Consider the following 25,866-nt stretch of genomic DNA (forward strand, 5'->3'; position numbering starts at 1 on the left):
ATGTTCTGATTAAGCAGTACTAATACACGTTTTCTTTATCTATTTTAATGTGTACCTGTCTGGCTCCGTCTATGTCCAGGTTGAGGAGGGCTTTGCCGTCACTCTGAGATGAACACTTGATGCTCTTGATCTGTTTGAAATCCGCTAGACACACAGGCTGGTGGGGATAAGAGAGACACAATTAAATGATACACTTATCAGCCACAGGTGTAGGGTAAAGGCTAACACGGGAACAGGACTCCCGGGCGACAGGACTCCCGGGCGACAGGACTCCCGGGCGACAGGACTCCCGGGCGACAGGACTCCCGGGCGACAGGACTCCCGGGGACAGGACTCCCGGGGACAGGACTCCCGGCGACAGGACTCCCAGGGGACAGGACTCCCGGGGACAGGACAACCGGGGACAGGACTACCGGGGACAGGACTCCCGGGAACATGACTCCCGAGTGGCGCAGCACACTAAGGCACAGTGCTAGAGGTGTCCCTACGGACCCTGGTTCGATCCCGGGCTGTATCACCAGCTGTGATCAGGAGTCCCATAGGGCGGAGCACAATTGCCGCAGCGTCGTCCGGGTTAAGGGAAGGTTTGGCCGGTAGGACCTACTAGGCTCATTGCGCTCTAGCGATGCCTTGTGGTGCGGAGCCTGCAGGCTGACCTCGGTAGTCAGTTGAACAGTGTTTCCTCCGACGCATTGGTGCATCTGGCTTCCAGGTTATTAAGCGGGCGGATGCTAAAGAAGCGTGGTTTGGCGGGTCATGTTTCGTAGGATGCAAGACTCAACCTTTGCCTCCAGAGACCATTGAGGAGTTGCAGCGATGAGACAATTACGAAATTGGGGAGAAAAAGGATGGTGAAATAAATAACTATTGGGGGTCCTGTGGGATTCTGGTTCTAGGGACCAAGTTTGGGACAGGACAGTACTAGTTATAAACAGTTTTTTTGTGTGTGTTTTTGGGGGAGAATATGTAATGTGTAGAAGATTTTATTTAAAAACTGTGAATAGGCCTAATATAGTTGACTTAATATTAATAAATTAGTTAATGTAATTTCACCCCTCCTCTTCCATCAGCTCACACTCACGCCTCGCTCCAGTTACAGCCATAGTCACAGCGCAATCACTACTTTACCTCAGATGCCAACGTACAGTCAGTGAATGAATGAATCCTTCAAGAGATGAATTGAGTTCAACCGACTCTGGGTAAGTGGAAGGGCTGCCTTCATTGCCAAACTCTGATAATGTGGTTGTTATCAGCTGTGTGCAGGGCAGGATACTGTCTGGTGAGCGCCGAACAGTAACCAAACGGAGCAGTTGCTATGGCGAGATGATTTTTTTGCATTTGTGATTTGTGTGTGTAAAATTACCACGGGACGGAGAGTAGTTTCACAGGGACAGAACAGGAAAGTTCAGTCAGGACAGAACGGGAAAAGAATTGACAAGACAGGACAGGAATGGGTTTTCACTCCCGTGTCAACCTCTATACTTTTAGACAAAAAGGGTTCCAAAAGGGTTCTTTGGCTGTCCCTGTAGGAGAACCCTTTTTGGTTCCAGGTAGAACCCTTTTTGGTTCCAGGTAGAACTCTTTTGGGTGCCATGTAGAACCCTCCGTGGAAAGGTTATTACATGGAACTCAAAAGGGTTCTACCTGGAATCAAAAGAGTTCTATCGATGGGTTCTTCAAAGGGTTCTCCTATGGGGATAGCTGCAGAGCAGTTTTGGTTCTAGTTAGCACCTTTTTTTCTAAGAGTGTAGTGCAGGGTGAAGTCACATTTACATTTGCACTATTGTAAAGTGGCTGTTCCACTGATGTCAGAAGGTGAATTCACCAATTTGACGCTCTGGATAGTTTCTGCTAAATGACTTAAATGTAATGTAAATGTAATTTAGCAACGCTCTTTAGTGCATTGCATTCCTCTTCAGCTAAGTGAGACATATCACAACAGTAGCAAGTACATTTCCCCCACAATGCTCAGTAGATGCTGACTAAGGTTCAGTTTAGCATTTTCCGTACTAATGGTTAATCTGGCACTTGGGGGAAACTTCACCCCGTACCCCACACAGGATGGGGACATGAAGAACAGGAGAATACCTGCCAGAAATCATTCACGACAATGCAATGAAAATGAACAAATAGCAACATATGAAATAGCAGCATGCTTACCTCTGAGTCCATATGGGAGGGTTGGTGAATACCCTGCATGCTTACCTCTGAGTCCATATGGGTGGGTTGGTGAATACCCTGCATGCTTACCTCTGAGTCTATATGGGTGGGTTGGTGAATGCCCTGCATGCTTACCGCTGAGTCTATATGGGTTGGGGTGCAAGGTCTTTATGGGTTGGTGAATACCATGCATGCTTACCTCTGAGTCTATATGGGTGGGTTGGTGAATACCCTGCATGCTTACCTCTGAGTCTATATGGGTGGGTTGGTGAATACCCTGCATGCTTACCTCTGAGTCTATATGGGTGGGTTGGTGAATGCCCTGCATGCTTACCGCTGAGTCTATATGGGTGGGTGAAGGCCCTGCATGCTTACCTCTGAGTCTATATGGGTGGGTGAGGCCCTGCATGCTTATCTCTGAGTCTTTATGTGAGGGTTGGTGAATACCCTGCATGCTTACCTCTGAGTCTATATGGGTGGGTTGGTGAATGCCCTGCATGCTTACCTCTGAGTCTATATGGGTTGGTGAATACCCTGCATGCTTACCTCTGAGTCTATATGGGTGGGTTGGTGAATGCCCTGCATGCTTACTTCTGAGTCTTTGGGTGGGTTGGTGAATGCCCTGCATTCTTACCTCTGAGTCTATATGGGTGGGTTGGTGAATGCCCTGCATGCTTACCTCTGAGTCTATATGGGTGGGTTGGTGAAGGCCCTGCATGCTTACCTCTGAGTCTATATGGGAGGGTTGGTGAATGCCCTGCATGCTTACCTCTGAGTCTATATGGGTGGGTTGGTGAATACCCTGCATGCTTACCTCTGAGTCTATATGGGTGGGTTGGTGAATGCCCTGCATGCTTACCTCTGAGTCTATATGGGTTGGTGAAGGCCCTGCATGCTTACCTCTGAGTCTATATGGGTGGGTGAAGGCCCTGCATGCTTACCTCTGAGTCTATATGGGTGGGTTGGTGAATGCCCTGCATGCTTACCTCTGAGTCTATATGTGGGTTGGTGAATGCCCTGCATGCTTACTTCTGAGTCTTTATGGGTTGGTGAATACCCTGCATTCTTACCTCTGAGTCTATATGGGTGTTGGTGAATACCCTGCATGCTTACCTCTGAGTCTATATTGAGGGTTGGTGAATGCCCTGCATGCTTACCTCTGAGTCTATATGGTGTTGGTGAATGCACTGCATGCTTACCTCTGAGTCTTTATGGGTTGGTGAATACCCTGCATGCTTATCACTGAGTCTTTATGGGTTGGTGAATACCCTGCATGCTTACATCTGAGTCTATATGGGAGGGTTGGTGAATACCCTGCATGCTTACCGCTGAGTCTTTGTGGGTGGGTGAATGCCCTGCATGCTTACCGCTGAGTCTTTATGGGAGGGTTGGCGAATGCCCTGCATGCTTACCGCTGAGTCTTTATGGGAGGGTTGGTGAATGCCCTGCATGCTTACCTCTGAGTCTATATGGGAGGGTTGGTGAATACCCTGCATGCTTACCTCTGAGTCTATATGGGAGGGTTGGTGAATACCCTGCATGCTTACCTCTGAGTCTTTATGGGAGGGTTGGTGAATACCCTGCATGCTTACCTCTGAGTCTTTATGGGAGGGTTGGTGAATGCCCTGCATGCTTACCGCTGAGTCTTTATGGGTGCGTTGGCGAATACCCCTGGCTCCAATCACCAGCTCCACTGACAGACTCCAACCTTGCTGTGGACAAAGAGTGGGGTTGCAACATAACTTTCATGTCTTGACAAACTTCAGACTCATACAATATTTTCTGTGAAGTGAGCCGTGAGAAAAGGAAAACCCAGAGCATGTCTAATTGTCGATTATTGCATCATTTGTGGTGCAGTGATCCAAAAGTATGATCAGGAAAATGATCAGGAAAATGAGATGATAGGTTTTTACTGCGTACTGACAGGACCTCACTCAGGTATTTACTGTGTCCTGACAGGACCTCACTCAGGTATTTACTGTGTACTGACAGGACCTCACTCAGGTATTTACTGTGTACTGACAGGACCTCACTCAGGTATTTACTGTGTACTGACAGGACCTCACTCAGGTATTTACTGTGTACTGACAGGACCTCACTCAGGTATTTACTGTGTACTGACAGGACCTCACTCAGGTATTTACTGTGTCCTGACAGGACCTCACTCAGGTATTTACTGACAGGACCTCATACTGACAGGACCTCACTCAGGTATTTACTGTGTACTGACAGGACCTCACTCAGGTATTTACTGTGTACTGACAGGACCTCACTCAGGTATTTACTGTGTCCTGACAGGACCTCACTCAGGTATTTACTGTGTCCTGACAGGACCTCACTCAGATATTTACTGTGTACTGACAGGACCTCACTCAGATATTTACTGTGTACTGACAGGACCTCACTCAGGTATTTACTGTGTCCTGACAGGACCTCACTCAGGTATTTACTGTGTACTGACAGGACCTCACTCAGGTATTTACTGTGTACTGACAGGACCTCACTCAGGTATTTACTGTGTACTGACAGGACCTCACTCAGGTATTTACTGTGTACTGACAGGACCTCACTCAGTATTTACTGTGTACTGACAGGACCTCACTCAGATATTTACTGTGTACTGACAGGACCTCATACTGACAGGACCTCACTCAGGTATTTACTGTGTCCTGACAGGACCTCACTCAGGTATTTACTGTGTGACAGGACCTCTGACAGGACCTCACTCAGATATTTACTGTGTACTGACAGGACCTCACTCAGATATTTACTGTGTCCTGACAGGACCTCACTCAGATATTTACTGTGTACTGACAGGACCTCACTCAGGTATTTACTGTGTCCTGACAGGACCTCACTCAGGTATTTACTGTGTCCTGACAGGACCTCACTCAGGTATTTACTGTGTACTGACAGGACCTCACTCAGGTATTTACTGTGTCCTGACAGGACCTCATACTGACAGGACCTCACTCAGGTATTTACTGTGTACTGACAGGACCTCACTCAGGTATTTACTGTGTACTGACAGGACCTCACTCAGGTATTTACTGTGTACTGACAGGACCTCACTCAGGTATTTACTGTGTCCTGACAGGACCTCCTCAGGTATTTACTGTGTACTGACAGGACCTCACTCAGATATTTACTGTGTCCTGACAGGACCTCACTCAGGTATTTACTGTGTCCTGACAGGACCTCACTCAGGTATTTACTGTGTACTGACAGGACCTCACTCAGGTATTTACTGTGTACTGACAGGACCTCACTCAGGTATTTACTGTGTACTGACAGGACCTCACTCAGGTATTTACTGTGTACTGACAGGACCTCACTCAGATATTTACTGTGTACTGACAGGACCTCACTCAGGTATTTACTGTGTACTGACAGGACCTCACTCAGGTATTTACTGTGTACTGACAGGACCTCACTCAGGTATTTACTGTGTACTGACAGTACCTCACTCAGGTATTTACTGTGTCCTGACAGGACCTCATACTGACAGGACCTCACTCAGGTATTTACTGTGTCCTGACAGGACCTCACTCAGGTATTTACTGTGTACTGACAGGACCTCACTCAGGTATTTACTGTGTCCTGACAGGACCTCATACTGACAGGACCTCACTCAGATATTTACTGTGTCCTGACAGGACCTCACTCAGGTATTTACTGTGTCCTGACAGGACCTCACTCAGGTATTTACTGTGTACTGACAGGACCTCACTCAGGTATTTACTGTGTACTGACAGGACCTCACTCAGGTATTTACTGTGTACTGACAGGACCTCACTCAGGTATTTACTGTGTACTGACAGGACCTCACTCAGATATTTACTGTGTACTGACAGGACCTCACTCAGGTATTTACTGTGTACTGACAGGACCTCACTCAGGTATTGACTGTGTACTGACAGGACCTCATACTGACAGGACCTCACTCAGATATTTACTGTGTCCTGACAGGACCTCACTCAGGTATTTACTGTGTCCTGACAGGACCTCACTCAGGTATTTACTGTGTCCTGACAGGACCTCACTCAGGTATTTACTGTGTACTGACAGGACCTCACTCAGATATTTACTGTGTCCTGACAGGACCTCACTCAGGTATTTACTGTGTCCTGACAGGACCTCACTCAGGTATTTACTGTGTCCTGACAGGACCTCACTCAGGTATTGACTGTGTACCGACTGCAAATACCTGAGTGCGGCCCTTCCAAATTGTATTGTTTGTAAAGTCAACAGCAACACGAACCACCAGTTCGCAGGGGAAGACCTCCTCATCAACGTTGATGAATTCAGTGAGTGTTTTGAAGAAGCGAACCATACACTCCTCCTCCTTCAGAGTAGCGTACTGCTGGAAGGTCTGGGTGATCAGCTTCCGGAGAGGACGAGACTGGGACAGAACATCACAACATTTTCATAACCCTATTTTAACTATGATGTCAAATAGTAAACAGCACGGTAAACGACGCTGCCAGCATAGAAATGATCAGAATTAATCAAAAATTACCAGAAATGATCAGAAATGAACAGAAATAACAGAAATGAAATTATCAGAAATTATCAGAAATTCTCCTTGCTGAAATAATAGTTACAGCTAGGCTCATTATTAAAAACTTTGTAGAAACTTCCGATAACATGTTGAACGATCATGTAGAAATCAAAATGTATAAATGTACCTTCATGCTGTCAATGAGCTCCTGTGGGAAGAACAGGTTCAGCCCCACGTCCTTCCTTCATTGGTCAAAATAAAAATTCAGACCATAAAACAACCAATCAAACCAACGTGGAGAGTAAAAAAACAACCAATCAAACCAGTGATAGAAAAGTTTAAACCAACCAATCAAACCAATGTGATAGAAAAGTTAGGTAATAAACCAACCAATCAAACCAATGTGATAGAAAAGTTAGGTAATAAACCAACCAATCAAACCAATGTGATAGAAAAGTTAGGTAATAAACCAACCAATCAAACCAATGTGATAGAAAAGGTAGGTAAATGAAGGTTGCTACCAACAGACATGTAAAATGTAAGTACTTACTCTAATAACTCAAAGTTGGACTTCTTCTCCAAACCTTTAGCGTTCATGTCTTTATAAAACCTCCTGAGGACCAAGCAGATAAACATTGTTTTATTTTAACCGACTCAGTGATGTTTCCCTGCTTTTTTTTTTATATATATATTTTTGTTTAAAGATCCTATTAAAATGTTCTGTATGGTGGAGGAAAAGCTTATAAGCATTTCACTGTATCGTTTACACCCATTGTATTCTGTCATGTGACAAATAAACGTGAATTAGAACAGCGTGACATACGAGGCTCTACTACGGACAAGCCCACTGTGACGTTGATGGCGTCTACACATTAACAAGAGGATACATACAAGAGGATACATACAAGAGGATACATACAAGAGGATACATAAGAGGATACATACAAGAGGATACATAAGGATTACAAGAGGATACATACAAGAGGATACATAATGATACAAGAGGATACATACAAGAGGATACATAATGATACAAGAGGATACATACAAGAGGATACATAAGGATACAAGAGGATACATAATGATACAAGAGGATACATACAAGAGGATACATAAAGATTGCAAGAGGATACATACAAGAGGATACATAAGGATACAAGAGGATACATACAAGAGGATGCATAAGGATACAAGAGGATACATACAAGAGGATACATAATGATACAAGAGGCTACATACAAGAGGATACATAAGGATACAAGAGGATACATACAAGAGGTTACATAAGGATACAAGAGGATACATACAAGAGGATACATAAGGATACAAGAGGATACATACAAGAGGATGCATAAGGATACAAGAGGATTCATACAAGAGGATACATAATGATACAAGAGGATACATACAAGAGGATTCATAAGAGGGTACATAAGGATACAAGAGGATACATAAGGATACAAGAGGATACATACAAGAGGATACATACAAGAGGATACATACAAGAGGATACATAAGGATACAAGAGGATACATACAAGAGGATACATACAAGAGGATACATAAGGAAAGGATACCATCTCCAGACAGCCCAGCTGCAGGGCCATCCCATCACTGATACTGGCATGGTACTGCATGTAGTCATACGCATAACACAGGATACATAAGAGAACAGAGGATTTTTATCTACATGTAGTCATACATAACACAGACAATAGAGAGAACATTCATTGTTATCTACATGTTGTCATACATAACAAGGATACAAGAGATACATACAAGAGGTTACATACATGTAGTCACTATGCATAACACAGGGATACAGAGAACACGATTCATTTTTATCTACAAGTAGTCATACATAACACAGGGATACATAAGAGAACACGTTCATTGTTATCTACATGTAGTCATACACCTAACACAGGATACATCGAGAGAACACGTTCATTGTTATCTACATGACAGCCCAGCTGCACCTAACACCGGCAATGACGAGAGAACACGTTCATGGTACTGCATGTAGTCACTACGCACCTAACACAGACAATATCGAGAGAACACGTTCATTGTTATCTACATGTAGTCACTACGCACCTAACACAGGCAATATCGAGAGAACACGTTCATCGTTATCTACATGTAGTCACTACACACCTAACACAGGCAATATCGAGAGAACACGTTCATTGTTATCTACATGTAGTCACTACGCACCTAACACAGGCAATATCGAGAGAACACGTTCATTGTTATCTACATGTAGTCACTACGCACCTAACACAGGCAATATCGAGAGAACTCTTTCATTGTTATCTACATGTAGTCACTACACACCTAACACAGGCAATATCGAGAGAACACGTTATTAACTGTTATGAAGTCACTCAGCCTGGTCTCATAGTCTAGACGTAACATAGTACATGTAAATCCGGGACACTCATATTAGTATGGTATGTTATGTTTGCTGTTAATATACAAAGACAGATGGCTTAAACCAAAGTAGGGTGGTTGGTTGGGTTAGATGGGTAGGTGTATAACGTGAACGTCTAGCAATCCAAAAGGTCCCATCATGGACAACTTTATATAATTAGCCATTTTTCAACTACTTACTACTTTTTAGCAACTTTGCAACCACTTAGCATGTCAGCTAACCCTTCCTCTAACTATAACCTTAACCTTTTAATCTAACTCCTAAACTTAGGAGTTAGATTAAACCTAACTAAACCTAGCTAATGTTAGCCACCTAGCTAGAATTCATAACATATACATTTTTGCAAATTCTTTAACATATAATGTGAATTGTAAGTTGTAACATATCATATGAAATGGGTGACGGACATCCACAAATGAATACATACCATACGAAACGTAACATGTAATATTAAACCGAGTGTCTCGGATTTACTTACGCAACCTGGTCTCAGAGACCTTATTATTGTGTAACTATGCATCTACAGTACTACCACAAGTTCAATACAACAGACAACAGAAAACAGTGAATTATCACTGACGATGAAGTTCTGGAAATTAGTCATGTGTTCTCTACATCGTCAGAGTATTAATGTGTTCTCTACATAGAGTACTAATGTGTTCTCTACATAGAGTATTAATGTGTTCTCTACATAGAGTACTAATGTGTTCTCTACATAGTCAGAGTATTAATGTGTTCTCTACATAGTCCGAGTATTAATGTGTTCTCTACATAGTCAGAGTATTAATGTGTTCTCTACACAGAGTATTAATGTGTTCTCTACATAGAGTATTAATGTGTTCTCTACATAGAGTATTAATGTGTTCTCTACATAGTCAGAGTATTAATGTGTTCTCTACATGGAGTATTAATGTGTTCTCTACATAGTCAGAGTATTAATGTGTTCTCTACATAGTCAGAGTATTAATGTGTTCTCTACATAGAGTATTAATGTGTTCTCTACATATAGAGTATTAATGTGTTCTCTACATAGAGTACTAATGTGTTCTCTACATAGAGTATTAATGTGTTCTCTACATAGAGTATTAATGTGTTCTCTACATAGTCTGAGTATTAATGTGTTCTCTACATAGAGTATTAATGTGTTCTCTACATAGAGTACTAATGTGTTCTCTACATAGTCAGAGTATTAATGTGTTCTCTACATAGAGTACTAATGTGTTCTCTACATAGAGTATGAATGTGTTCTCTACATAGAGTATTAATGTGTTCTCTACATCAGAGTATTAATGTGTTCTCTACATCAGAGTATTAATGTGTTCTCTACATAGAGTACTAATGTGTTCTCTACATAGAGTATTAATGTGTTCTCTACATAGAGTATTAATGTGTTCTCTACATAGAGTACTAATGTGTTCTCTACATAGTCTGAGTATTAATGTGTTCTCTACATAGAGTATTAATGTGTTCTCTACATAGTCAGAGAGTATTAATGTGTTCTCTACATAGAGTATTAATGTGTTCTCTACATAGAGTATTAATGTGTTATCTACATAGAGTATTAATGTGTTCTCTACATAGAGTATTAATGTGTTCTCTACATAGTCAGAGTATTAATGTGTTCTCATAGTCAGAGTATTAATGTGTTCTCTACATAGAGTATTAATGTGTTCTCTACATCGTCAGAGTATTAATGTGTTCTCTACATCGTCAGAGTATTAATGTGTTCTCTACATCAGAGTATTAATGTGTTCTCTACATAGTCAGAGTATTAATGTGTTCTCTGCATAGTCAGAGTATTAATGTGTTCTCTACATAGTCAGAGTATTAATGTGTTCTCTACATAGAGTATTAATGTGTTCTCTACATAGAGTACTAATGTGTTCTCTACATAGAGTATTAATGTCTTCTTTAAACTTTTAGAGTATTAATGTGTTCTCTACATAGAGTATTAATGTGTTCTCTACATAGTCAGAGTATTAATGTGTTCTCTACATAGAGTACTAATGTGTTCTCTACATAGTCAGAGTACTAATGTGTTATCTACATAGTCAGAATATTAATGTGCTCTCTATTTTAGAGTATTCATGTGTTCTCTACATAGAGTACTAATGTGTTCTCATATACATAGTCAAAGTATTAATGTGCGACCCATATTTTAGAGTACTAATGTGTTATCTACATAGTCAGAGTACAACTAATGTGTTCTCTACATAGTCAAAGTATTAATGTGCGACTCATACATAGAGTACTAATGTGTTCGACCCATAGTCAGAGTACTAATGTGTTCTCTACATAGTCAAAGTATTAATGTGCTCTCTACATAGAGTACTAATGATGTTCTCTACATAGTCAGAGTACAACTGATGCTGCCTATTTGTACCTGTTGATAGAAATACACCCATAGTGTAGTACTGTCTTCTGATTAAATATTTTCCAGGAAGTTGACTGGAATGTAGCGGAGTCTCAGGTCATACCATATTTTGGAGAGATGAAAATAACCATATTTCAGAGTAGCAGTCTTCAACTGATGAACGTAACTCTGCTATAGAGTAGCAGTCTTCAACTGATGAACGTACCTCTGCTTTAGAGTAGCAGTCTACAACTGATGAACGACCCATATTTTAGACCAGGAGTCTACAGCTGATGAACGAGCCATATTTTAGAGTAGGAGTCTACAACTGATGAACACCCATATTTTAGAGTAGGAGTCTACAACTGATGAACGACCCATATTTTAGACCAGGAGTCTACAACTGATGAACGACCCATATTTTAGACCAGGAGTCTACAACTGATGAATGGGCCCATATTTTAGAGTAGCAGTCTACAACTGATGAACGACCCATATTTTAGAGTAGGAGTCTACAGCTGATGAACGACCCATATTTTAGACCAGGAGTCTACAGCTGATGAACCCCCCATATTTTAGAGTAGGAGTCTACAACTGATGAACGACCCATATTTTAGAGTAGGAGTCTACAACTGATGAACGACCCATATTTTAGAGTAGCAGTCTGCCTCAACTGATGAACGTGATGACTCTCTTTAGAGTAGCAGTCTTCAACTGATGAACGTCCACCTCTGCCTTTAGAGTAGCAGTCTACAACTGATGAACTCCCTCATATTTTAGACCAGGAGTCTACAGCTGATGAACGACCCATATTTTAGAGTAGGAGTGACTTCAAGCGTTGCTCCCTTCCCCCTTTCTTGGTCAGGGACCCTCTGCCTCCAGTGATGAAACCAAAGCGCCACATCAACACTTTATATTTTACAGTGGAGGTTGAAGCAGAAACTTCATTTAAACTACTTTAAACAAGGCTGTCTCCACATTGGTTCACTTATGCCCTAAAATAAATGTGTTCATACGTGCAGGAATATTGTATATACATTTATTCATATGGTCAGAATATTGGAAGTTGCCAAACCTCCCCCCCCTGGTCCTCATTATACGTTGCTCCACCTCCCCTCCCCCCCTCTCCTCTCCCCCTCCTCACCTCACCTCCACGTGATGACTCTCATAGCGTTGCTCCACCTCCACCTCCCTCCTCCCCCCTCCTCTCTCACCTCCACTCTGCCTCCACGTGATGACTCTCATAGCGTTGCTCCACCTCTCCCCCTCCCTCCTCCCCCTCCTCTCCCCCCTCCTCTCACCTCCACGTGATGACTCTCATAGCGTTGCTCCACTCTCCCCTCCCCCTCCTCCTCTCCCCCTCCCTCTCCCCCTCCTCTCACCTCCACGTGATGACTCTCATAGCGTTGCTCCACCTCCCCCTCCCTCCTCTCCCCCTCCTCTCACCTCCACTCTGCCTCCACGTGGTGACTCTCATAGCATTGCTCCACCTCCCCCTCCTCTCCCCTCCTCTCCCTCACCTCTCACCTCCACTCTGCCTCCACGTGAGACTCTCATAGCGTTGCTCCACCTCCCCCCCCTCCTCTCACCTCCACTCTGCCTCCACGTGGTGACTCTCATAGCGTTGCTCCACTTCCCCCTCCACCTCTCCCCCTCCTCTCACCTCCACTCTGCCTCCACGTGGTGACTCTCATAGCGTTGCTCCACCTCCCCCCCCTCCTCTCACCTCCACTCTGCCTCCACGTGGTGACTCTCATAGCGTTGCTCCACCTCCCCCCCCCCTCCTCTCACCTCCACTCTGCCTCCACGTGTGACTCTCATAGCGTTGCTCCACCTCCCCCTCCCTCCCTCCCCCCTCCTCTCACCTCCACTCTGCCTCCACGTGGTGACTCTCATAGCGTTGCTCCACCTCCCCCACGGTCAGGTCTGGATGGAGCCAGTGGAGCTCCCCTGACTTGAGGTGCTTCAGTAGCAGACCATAGCAGCCTTTATACTGGATGTTAGGGCCCAGTCTACCACTGGTCAGGATAGACTGTACTATCTGCCTGGACGGAGAGAGACCAGTATGGAGATAGTCACAGTTATTAAAATGATACCACTGGTCAGGATAGACTGTACTATAGCCTGGAGGAGAGAGACCAGTATGGAGTTAGTCACAGTTATTAAAATGATACCACTGGTCAGGATAGACTGTAGGTCTGGATAGCCTGGAGGAGAGAGTGCTTCAGTACAGAGACCATCACAGCCTTTATACTGGAAAATGATACCACTGGTCAGGATAGACTGTACTATAGCCTGGAGGAGAGAGACCAGTATGGAGATAGTCACAGTTATTAAAATGATACCACTGGTCAGGATAGACTGTACTATAGCCTGGAGGAGAGAGACCAGTATGGAGATAGTCACAGTTATTAAAATGATACCACTGGTCAGGATAGACTGTAATATAGCCTGGAGGAGAGAGACCAGTATGGAGTTAGTCACAATTATTAAAATGATACCACTGGTCAGGATAGACTGGACTACAGCCTGGGGAGAGAGACCAGTATGGAGTTAGTCACAGTTATTAAAATGATACCACTGGTCAGGATAGACTGGACTACAGCCTGGGGGAGAGAGACCAGTATGGAGTTAGTCACAGTTATTAAAATGATACCACTGGTCAGGATAGACTGGGTGTTACAAACCCCTTTGGCCCTGCAGTCTAGGGGGGATGAAAACGAGACCCGTAACATATCTCATACAAATCATAACAGTGAAACAGTGAAAGGGAACAGTGAGAACTAATAACAACAGACAACCCAACTTTACGGTCAAACACTGGGGTTTATTGTTCAAACACACGCCAATGAGGGGGGGGGGGGGGGGACAATCAAATGTATTTATGTATATCAAATCTATTTATGTACATCAAATGTATTTATGTATATATGTACATCAAATGTATTTATGTACATCAAATGTATTTATGTATATATGTATATCAAATGTGTGTATGTATATCAAATGTGTGTATGTATATCAAATGTGTGTATGTATATCAAATGTGTGTATGTATATCAAATGTGTGTATGTATATCAAATGTGTGTATGTATATCAAATGTGTGTATGTATATCAAATGCGTGTATGTATATATGTATATCAAATGTATTTATGTATATTACATGTATTTATGTATATTACATGTATTTATGTACATCAAATGTATGTATATCAAATGTACATCAAATGTATTTATCAAATCAAATGTATTTATGTATATAAAATGTATTTATGTATATCAAATGTATTTATGTACATCAAATGTATTTATGTGTGTCAAATGTATTTCTAAATCCCTTTTGATGTCAACAGCTGGTCAAAGTGTAGTTAGTCACCCTGATCTTCCAGGAGCTGTCACACTTGACCAGTTTGAAGTTCTTCCCCAGGGTGTTATTGGTGGAAAAACAGACTTTGAGGATCTTGGTGGGTCCTCCCTCCCCGCTGAAGGGGCTCTGTTGTGGGCCATCATTGTGGCCGGGGCTGGGTAGCCTCCAGGAAAGGGTGGTAGTGTCTCCCTGCATCACCTCGTACATTCTCACGGTAGAGAGAATGATAACGTCATACTGATGTCACACCTGGGGAGAGGGCGAGAGAGGGAGAGGGAGAGTGAAAGAGGAGGGGGAGAGAGAGAGGGAGAGAGAAAGAGAAGGGGGAGAGAGAGAAAGAGGAGGGGGAGAGAGGGAGAGAGAAAGAGAAGGGGAGAGAGAGAAAGAAAGAGGAGGGGGAGAGAGTGAAAGAGGAGGGGGAGAGAGAGGGACAGGGGAGAGAGAAAGGAGGGGGAGAGAGAGAAAGAGGAGGGGGAGAGAGAGGGAGAGAGAAAGAGAGGGGAGAGAGAGAAAGAGGAGGGGGAGAGAGAGAAAGAGGAGGGGGGGAGAGGAGAAAGAGGAGGGGGAGAGAGAGAAAGAGAAGGGGGAGAGAGAAAGAGGGGAGAGAGGGACGGGGGAGAGAGAAAGGAGGGGGAGAGAGGGACGGGGGAGAGAGAGAGAGGGATGGGGGAGAGAGGGATGGGGGAGAGAGAAAGAGGAGGGGGGAGAGAGAAAGAGAAGGGGGGAGAGAGAAAGAGGAGGGGGAAAGAGAGAAAGAGGAGGGGGAGAGAGAGAAAGAGAAGGGGGAGAGAGAGAAAGAGAAGGGAGAGAGGGACGGGGGAGAGAGAAAGGAGGGGGAGAGAGGGACGGGGGGGAGAGAGAGAGAGGGATGGGGGAGAGAGGGACGGGGGAGAGAGAAAGAGGAGGGGGAGAGAGAGGGGGATGGGGGGAGAGAGAAAGAGGAGGGGGAGAGAGAGGGACGGGGGAGAGAGAAAGAGGAGGGGGGAGAGAGAGAGCGACGGGGGGGGGGGGGTTATTGCCATCATCCCTAGTTTGAGACAGAGAGGGTGGTCAGTCAGAAAGATACCAGGTAACTTTCCCGCTCTGGATCAATCCAGTCAAAACCCAACTTCAGTTCAGCCGTGACATGATATATATTTTAATAATGCTATTTGGGGTGTACTGTAGTGTCAGATGTGGTGATGACTCACTTTACAGTTGATTTACAGATGTGATCTACTGATATAGCCCAACATTCCTGTCTTTCACTTCATGTGAAGGCCTGTATTAATCACAAGGTAAGCTCGCAGCGGCACGGCGTGTAGGCCCTACGCACAAAACGTTCAGTATCTATTCTACTGTAGCAGAGAACATAGTGCTATGTAGAACCATTTGTCTCAGTAGTAGAACACTCTGACAAAATGGTTCCAGATATAACCTTTTCAGGTGAGATATAAAAAAACACTTTTTGGTCACTAATTGAGTAGCAACCTTTCAGAGGTTATAACAGTGGGGAGAACAAGTATTTGATACACTGCCGATTTTGCAGGTTTTCCTACTTACAAAGCATGTAGAGGTCTGTACATCTTTATCAAAAGTACACTTCAACTGTTAGAGACGGAATCTAAAACAAAAATCCAGAAAATCACATTGTATGATTTTTAAGTTAATTAATTTGCATTTTATTGCATGACATAAATATTTGATACATCAGAAAAGCAGCACTTAATATTTGGTACAGAAACCTTTGTTTGCAATTACAGAGGTCATATGTTTCCTGTAGTTCTTGACCAGGTTTGCACACACTGCAGCAGGGATTTTGGCCCACTCCTCCATACAGACCTTCTCCAGATCCTTCAGGTTTCGGGGTTGTCGCTGGGCAATACAGACTTTCAGCTCCCTCCAAAGATTTTCTATTGGGTGCAGGTCTGGAGACTGGCTAGGCCACTCCAGGACCTTGAGATGCTTCTTACGGAGCCACTCCTTAGTTGCCCTGGCTGTGTGTTTCAGGTCGTTGCCATTCTGGAAGACCCAGCCACGACCCATCTTCAATGCTCTTACTGAGAAAAGGGGGTTGTTGGCCAAGATCTTGCGATACATGGCCCCATCCATCCTCCCCTCAATATGGTGCAGTTGTCCTGTCCCCTTTGCAGAAAAGCACCCCCAAAGAATGATGTTTCCACCTCCATGCTTCACGGTTGGGATGGTGTTCTTGGGGTTGTACTCCATCCTTCTTCCTCCAAACACGGCGACTGGAGTTCAGACCAAAAAGCTCTATTTTTGTCTCATCAGACCACATGACCTTCTCCCATTCCTCCTCTGGATCATCCAGAGGGTCATTGGCAAACTTCAGACGGGCCTGGACATGCGCTGGCTTGAGCAGGGGGACCTTGCGTGCGCTGCAGGATTTTAATCCATGTTACTAATGGTTTTCTTTGAGACTGTGTTCCCAGCTCTCTTCAGGTCATTGACCAGGTCCTGCCATGTAGGTCTGGGCTGATCCCTCACCTTCCTGATGATCATTGATGCCCCACAAGGTGAGATCTTGCATGGAGCCCCAGACAGAAGGTGATTGACCGTCATCTTGAACTTCTTCCATTTTCAAATAATTGCACCAACAGTTGTTGCCTTCTCATCAAGCTGCTTGCCTACTGTCCTGTAGCCCATCCCAGCCTTGTGCAGGTCTACAATTGTATCCCTGATGTCCTTACACAGCCTTCTGGTCTTGGCCATTGTGGAGAGGTTGGAGTCTGTTTGATTGAGTGTGTGGACAGGTGTCTTTTATACAGGTAACGAGTTCAAACAGGTGCAGTTAATACAAGTAATGAGTGGAGAACAGGACTGCTTCTTAAAGAAAAACTAACAGGTCTGTGAGAGCCAGAATTCTTACTGGTTGGTAGGTGATCAAATACTTATGTCATGCAGTAAAATGCAAATTAATTACTTAACAATCATACAATGTGATGTTCTGGATTTTTGTTTTAGTTGAAGTGTACCTATGATACAAATGACAGACCTTTACATGCTTTGTAAGTAGGAAAACCTGCAAAATCGGCAGTGGATCAAATACTTGTTCTCCCCACTGTAATGTAGAACCAGAGGTTATATGTGGAATCAGAGGTTATATGTGGAACAATAGGTTCTATGTGGAACCAGAGGTTCTATGTGGAGAGGTTCTATGTGGAACCAAAAAGGGTTCAATATGATCCGAAAAGAGGGTTCTCCTACAGGTGGCATATGGTTGTATATGGCACGCCTCAATTCTGAGCGTGTTCTGTATAAAAAAAAAACGATCAACTTCTGTTGATTTTCTTCAGAAATAATTTGGAAATATAAACGTAAACAAACAACATTGAACAACATATCGAACCCCTGAAGTGTTGAACCTAAAGCCGTTCTTGCCTTAATCCAATGACAGGAACAACATGAACTTGTTCGACCACAAGCCCTTAAGGATAAACACCAGAGGGATCCCCAACTCCAAACCATCAGACCTTTAACATGCCACTAGGAGTGAGAATAAGATGGAATCTGTTTTCTGAGCTCTCTCAACAGTATGTTAAAGCAACAAGCATACTTCACCCTGCTTCATTTCATCTACAGTGTGTTCTAAGGAATGGGGGGGAGATCAATAAGAGTAGAGAATTGTGATATTATTTTGTAAGATATTTTATAGATTCTATGACTTTCTATGGAGAAAACAAATGTTGTTAGGTAGTTAATGCTAGTTAGCGCTAGTCGGATGTACCTGCGCCAAAACTCTGCTATCTCTCCTTCTATAGCTTGGCCTAAATCTTATTTTCCAATGGTAACTCTCCTCCAAAGGAAAGTCAAACAAACCTCTATATTCTAGATGTTTCTCCCACAAACAGAACCTCTATATTCTAGATGTTCCTCCCACAAACAGAAACTCTATATTCTATATGTTCCTCCCACAAACAGAACCTCTATATTCTAGATGTTCCTGCCACAAACAGAACCTCTATATTCTAGATGTTCCTCCCACAAACAGAACCTCTATATTCTATATGTTCCTCCCACAAACAGAACCTCTATATTCTATATGTTCCTGCCACAAACAGAACCTCTATATTCTATATGTTCCTGCCACAAACAGAACCTCTATATTCTAGATGTTCCTCCCACAAACAGAACCTCTATATTCTAGATGTTCCTCCCACAAACAGAACCTCTATATTCTATATGTTCCTCCCACAAACAGAACCTCTATATTCTATATGTTCCTGCCACAAACAGAACCTCTATATTCTATATGTTCCTCCCACAAACAGAACCTCTATATTCTATATGTTCCTCCCACAAACAGAACCTCTATATTCTATATGTTCCTGCCACAAACAGAACCTCTATATTCTAGATGTTCCTCCCACAAACAGAAACTCTATATTCTAGATGTTCCTCCCACAAACAGAACCTCTATATTCTATATGTTCCTCCCACAAACAGAAACTCTATATTCTATATGTTCCTCCCACAAACAGAACCTCTATATTCTAGATGTTCCTCCCACAAACAGAAACTCTATATTATATATGTTCCTCCCACAAACAGAACCTCTATATTCTATATGTTCCTCCCACAAACAGAACCTCTATATTCTAGATGTTCCTCCCACAAACAGAACCTCTATATTCTATATGTTCCTCCCACAAACAGAAACTCCATATTCTAGATGTTCCTCCCACAAACAGAACCTCTATATTCTATATGTTCCTCCCACAAACAGAACCTCTATATTCTAGATGTTCCTCCCACAAACAGAACCTCTATATTCTAGATGTTCCTCCCACAAACAGAACCTCTATATTCTATATGTTCCTCCCACAAACAGAACCTCTATATTCTAGATGTTCCTCACACAAACAGAACCTCTATATTCTAGATTTTCCTCCCACAAACAGAACCTCTATATTCTAGATGTTCCTCCCACAAACAGAAACTCTATATTCTAGATGTTCCTCCCACAAACAGAACCTCTATATTCTAGATGTTCCTCCCACAAACAGAACCTCTATATTCTAGATGTTCCTCCCACAAACAGAACCTCTATATTCTAGATGTTCCTCCCACAAACAGAACCTCTATATTCTAGATGTTCCTCCCACAAACAGAACCTCTATATTCTAGATGTTCCTCCCACAAACAGAACCTCTATATTCTAGATGTTCCTCCCACAAACAGAACCTCTATATTCTAGATGTTCCTCCCACAAACAGAACCTCTATATTCTATATGTTCCTCCCACAAACAGAACCTCTATATTCTAGATGTTCCTCCCACAAACAGAACCTCTATATTCTAAATTCAAGGAAAAAGAAACAGCTGCACATCTGAAAAATTAGGAATTTCCAAACTGACTGACTGACTGACTGACTGACTGGCTGACTGACTGACTGACTGATTGACTTACTGACTAACTGACTGACTGACTGACTGGTTGACTGACTGATTCACTTACTGACTGGCTGACTGACTGACTGACTGGTTGACTGACTGACTGATTCACTTACTGACTAACTGACTGACTGACTGACTGGTTGACTGACTGATTGACTTACTGACTAACAGGCTGACTGACTGACTGGTTGACTGACTGATTGACTTACTGACTGACTGACTGACTGACTGACTGGTTGACTGACTGATTGACTAACTGACTGGCTGACTGACTAACTGGCTGACTGACTGGTTGACTGGTTGACTGACTGACTGATTCACTTACTGACTAACTGACTGACTGACTGACTGACTGACTGACTGGTTGACTGACTGACTGATTCACTTACTGACTAACTGACTGACTGACTGACTGGTTGACTGACTGATTGACTTACTGACTAACTGGCTGACTGACTAACTGGCTGACTGACTGGTTGACTGGCTGACTGACTAACTGGCTGACTGACTAACTGGCTGACTGACTGGTTGACTGGTTGACTGACTGATTGACTTACTGACTAACTGACTGACTGACTGGTTGACTGACTGACTGGCTGGCTGGTTGACTGGCTAGGGAAATGGGTGTGGGGTCTGAGCCTTGGTTAAACTGGAGTGTAAGTCAAAAGGAAAGTCAAACATAACCAAACAAAAGTACTCCCAAATAGAAGTAATTAAAGCCCTACTTCTCTCACTTAGTAGTAGTAGTATGTAAAGCCCTACTTCTCTCACTAGTAGTAGTAGTATGTAAAGCCCTACTTCTCTCACTTACAGTAGTAGTATGTAAAGCCCTACTTCTCTCACTAGTAGTAGTATGTAAAGCCCTACTTCTCTCACTTAGTAGTAGTAGTATGTAAAGCCCTACTTCTCTCACTAGTAGTAGTATGTAAAGCCCTACTTCTCTCACTTACAGGAGTAGTATGTAAAGCCCTACTTCTCTCACTTACAGGAGTAGTAAGTGAAGCCCTACTTCTCTCACTTACAGTAGTAGTAATTAAAGCCCTACTTCTTTCACTTACAGTAGTAGTATGTAAAGCCCTACTTCTCTCACTTACAGGAGTAGTAATTAAAGCCCTACTTCTTTCACTTACAGTAGTAGTATGTAAAGCCCTACTTCTCTCACTAGTAGTAGTAGTATGTAAAGCCCTACTTCTTTCACTAGTAGTAGTATGTAAAGCCCTACTTCTCTCACTTACAGTAGTACTATGTAAAGCCCTACTTCTCTCACTTACAGGAGTAGTAATTAAAGCCCTACTTCTTTCACTTACAGTAGTAGTATGTAAAGCCCTACTTCTCTCACTTACAGTAGTAGTATGTAAAGCCCTACTTCTCTCACTTACAGTAGTAGTATGTAAAGCCCTAATTCTCTCACTTAGAGGAGTAGTATGTAAAGCCCTACTTCTCTCACTTACAGTAGTAGTATGTAAAGCCCTACTTCTCTCACTTACAGTAGTACTATGTAAAGCCCTACTTCTCTCACTTAGAGGAGTAGTATGTAAAGCCCTACTTCTCTCACTTACAGTAGTAGTATGTAAAGCCCTACTTCTCTCACTAGTAGTAGTATGTAAAGCCCTACTTCTCTCACTTACAGTAGTAGTATGTAAAGCCCTACTTCTCTCACTAGTAGTAGTATGTAAAGCCCTACTTCTCTCACTAGTAGTAGTAGTATGTAAAGCCCTACTTCTGTCACTTCTCACATTGAAGCAGAGGTTGCATAATAACCAGTAAGCACATTGTCAACATCAACAGCTAACATACCTGGATGGGGCCTGGTCGATACACCTCACCAGAAAAACTCCCCTAGTGTTGCTTGTTGTTGCAACTACACAGTGCGCACCTTCCCATATTAATATCTCTGTTATGTTATCGCTCCATAACTGAGGACCTGGTTTATGTCTGCCTGTCTGTGGTGTCGTTGTGCAGAGCAGAGCTGGGTGTGTCTCGGTCTTTGTGTTCTCAGAGCTTCAGCTGTTGTTGGAGAGGGGTGCTGTTTTGTTAGCCTGAGGCTCTGAATTCCTCAACTAGGGCCCCGTGCATGTCTCTCACTCTGTGTGTGTGTTGTGGTGTGTGTGTGTGTGTGTGGTGTGTGTGTGTGTGTGTGTGTGTGTGTGTGTGTGTGTGTGTGTTGTGTGTGATGAGCCTGGGAGACACTCCCCACACTGTTGCTAAAAGCTTGCACCACCACCTGGGTGTGTGGGAAGGAGGGTTGGAGGGAGGGTGGTATGGAGGGAGGTATGGAGGGTCTAGAGGGGGCCGATATCTACATTCCTAATCCTCATGTGAGAGCTGAGATACATATTTAGGAATGGATGAAAGCAGTGATAAATCAGTATTTCCTGTTCAATCATTTTCATGGAATTGTTCACGTTTCAGAGCAGAAAGATTAGCATTGTCAGTTGCTAATAAAGTTTTTCAGTTTGAGATGTTTTCTTTTTTTTACAAACGTTTGCACAGAAGGAAAGCATAGGTCCGTTTCCTGTCTTGCGTAATGGCATACCGTTCTCTATTAGTGGTTGAACTGGGAAAAAGTGGAGAACTTCTTAGTGTTTTCTTTCCCGCAAATTAGATATGCAACTGTTGATGAAGCATACAGATGGAAAAAGCCTTATAATAATTTTGTGGGGTAATATCAGCCTCTCAAAATACCCCACATAGCTGCGTTTGGCTTTTTTGACTATAATATCACATGGTACAGCAAACAAAAGCCTGTCAGCACATCATACAAGTTGTCGTGAAACTCTTTACTTGTTGATACAACCTCTCTCAGCATTGTGTAACATTGGGTAACAGTGAGTAACAGTGGGAAACATTGGGTAACAGTGGGAAACAGTGGGAAACATTGATACAACTTCTCTCAGCATTGGGTAACAGTGGGTAACATTGGGTAACAGTGGGAAACAGTGGGTAACATAGATACATCCTCTCAGCATTGGGTAACAGTGGGTAACAGTGGGTAACATTGGGTAACAGTGGGAAACAGTGGGTAACATAGATACATCCTCTCAGCATTGGGTAACAGTTGGTAACATTGTAAAACATTGGGAAACATTGGGTAACAGTGGGTAACATAGATACAACCTCTCTCAGCATTGGGTAACATTGGGTAACAGTGGGTAACAGTGGGTAACATTGATACAACCTCTCTCAGCATTGGGTAACAGTGGGTAACAGTGGTCAACATTGATATAACCTCTCTCAGCATTGGGTAACAGTGGGTAACAGTGGGTAACATTGATACAACCTCTCTCAGCATTGGGTAACAGTGGGTAACAGTGGTCAACATTGATATAACCTCTCTCAGCATTGGTTAACAGTAGGTAACAGTGGGTAACATTGATACAACCTCTCTCAGCATTGGGTAACAGTGGGTAACAGTGGTCAACATTGATATAACCTCTCTCAGCATTGGGTAACAGTGGGTAACAGTGGGTAACATTGATACAACTTATCTCAGCATTGGGTAACCGTGGGTAACCGTGGGTAACATTGGGTAACAGTGGGTAACAGTGGGTAACATAAATACCCAATGCTGAGAGGATGTAACTTGGTAACCCAGTGGGTAACATAGATACAACCTCTCCAGCATTGGGTTTGGGAAACAGTGGGAAACAACTGTTACCCAATGCTGAGAGGATGTAACAGTATTGGTTAACAGTGGTTAACAGTGGGTAATATTGGGTAACATTGGGTAACATTGGGTAACAGTGGGTAACAGTGGGTAACAGTGGGTAACATTGGGTAACATTTGGAAGAAGTGGGTAACATTGGGTAACATTGGGTAACGGTGGGTAACAGTGGGTAACATTGGTTTAACATTGGGTAACAGTGGGTAACATTGGGTAACCTCTCTCAGCATTGGGTAACAGTGGGTAACCGTGGGTAACAGTGGGTAACAGCTGGTAACAGTGGGTAACAGCTGGTAACAGCTGGTAACAGTGGGTAACAGTGGGTAACATTTGGTAACAGTGGGTAACATAGATACAACCTCTCAGCATTGGGTAACAGTGGGAAACAGTGGGAAACAGTGGGAAACAGTGGGAAACAGTGGGAAACATTGGGAAACATTGGGTAACAGTGGGTAACAGTGATACAACCTCTCTCAGCATTGGGTAACAGTGGGAAACAGTGGGAAACAGTGGGAAACAGTGGGAAACAGTGGGTAACAGTGATACAACCTCTCTCAGCATTGGGTAACAGTGGGTAACAGTGGGTAACAGTGGGTAACATTGGGTAACATTGATACAACCTCTCTCAGCATTGGGTAACAGTGGGTAACATTGGGTAACATTGGGTAACATTGGGTGGGTAACAGTGGGTAACAGTGGGTAACAGTGGGTAACATTGGGTAACAGTGGGTCACAACCCCTCTCAGCATTGGGTAACAGTGGGTAACAGTGGGTAACAGTGGGTAACAGTGGGTAACAGTGGGTGATACAACCCCTCTCCGCATTGGGTAACAGTGGGAAACAGTGGGAAACAGTGGGAAACAGTGGGTAACATTGATGCAACCTCTCTCGGCATTGGGTAACAGTGGGAAACAGTGGGAAACAGTGGGTAACAGTGGGTAACAGTGGGTAACAGTGATACAACCTCTCTCAGCATTGGGTAACATTGGGAAACAGTGGGAAACAGTGGGAAACAGTGGGAAACAGTGGGTAACAGTGGGTAACAGTGGGTAACAGTGAGTAACATAGATGTAATCTCTCTCAGCATTGGGTAACAGTGGGTAACAGTGGGAAACAGTGGGAAACAGTGAGTAACATAGATACAATCTCTCTCAGCATTGGGTAACATTGGGTAACAGTGGGTAACAGTGGGTAACAGTGAGTAACATAGATGTAATCTCTCTCAGCATTGGGTAACAGTGGGTAACAGTGGGAAACAGTGGGAAACAGTGAGTAACATAGATACAATCTCTCTCAGCATTGGGTAACATTGGGTAACAGTGGGTAACATTGATGCAACCTCTCTCAGCATTGGGTAACATTGGGTAACAGTGGGTAACAGTGGGTAACAGTGGGTAACATTGGGTAACAGTGGGAAACAGTGGGTAACAGTGAGTAACATTGATACAACCTCTCTCAGCATTGGGTAACAGTGGGTAACTGTGGGTAACAGTGGGTAACATTGGGCAACAGTGGGTAACATTGATACAACCTCTCAGCATTGGGTAACAGTGGGTAACAGTGGGTAACAGTGGGTAACAGTGGGTAACATTGGGTAACAGTGGGTAACAGTGGGTAACATTGATACAACCCCTCTCAGCATTGGGTAACAGTGGGTAACAGTGGGTAACAGTGGGTAACAGTGGGTAACAGTGGGTAACAGTGGGTTACAGTGGGTAACAGTAGGCAACATTGATACAACCCCTCTCAGCATTGGGTAACAGTGGGTAACAGTGGGTAACAGTGGGTAACATTGATACAACCCCTCTCAGCATTGGGAAACAGTGGGAAACAGTGGGAAACAGTGGGAAACAGTGGGAAACATAGATACAATCTCTCTCAGTATTGGGTAACAGTGGGAAACAGTGGGAAACAGTGGGAAACAGTGGGAAACAGTGGGAAACAGTGGGTAACATTGATGCAACCTCTCTCAGCATTGGGTAACAGT

General features: G+C 43.4%; 1 protein-coding gene across 1 annotated transcript in view; it reads right to left on the bottom strand.

Annotated features, from left to right (window-relative positions):
- LOC135505673 (protein-tyrosine kinase 2-beta-like) overlaps positions 1-25,866 on the bottom strand; it is an 89,950-nt gene that overhangs the window by 39,269 nt on the left and 24,815 nt on the right. The window contains 11 exon segments of the mRNA XM_064924718.1: positions 56-157; positions 3,798-3,872; positions 6,422-6,562; positions 6,849-6,903; positions 7,212-7,278; positions 8,240-8,274; positions 8,657-8,697; positions 11,478-11,572; positions 13,314-13,488; positions 14,051-14,053; positions 14,827-15,066. Of these exon segments, the coding sequence (XP_064780790.1) occupies positions 56-157; positions 3,798-3,872; positions 6,422-6,562; positions 6,849-6,903; positions 7,212-7,278; positions 8,240-8,274; positions 8,657-8,697; positions 11,478-11,572; positions 13,314-13,488; positions 14,051-14,053; positions 14,827-15,024 (987 nt within the window). The 5' untranslated portion in view covers positions 15,025-15,066.

Source organism: Oncorhynchus masou, chromosome 19, assembly GCF_036934945.1.
Source record: "Oncorhynchus masou masou isolate Uvic2021 chromosome 19, UVic_Omas_1.1, whole genome shotgun sequence".
Classification (NCBI taxonomy): domain Eukaryota; kingdom Metazoa; phylum Chordata; class Actinopteri; order Salmoniformes; family Salmonidae; genus Oncorhynchus; species Oncorhynchus masou.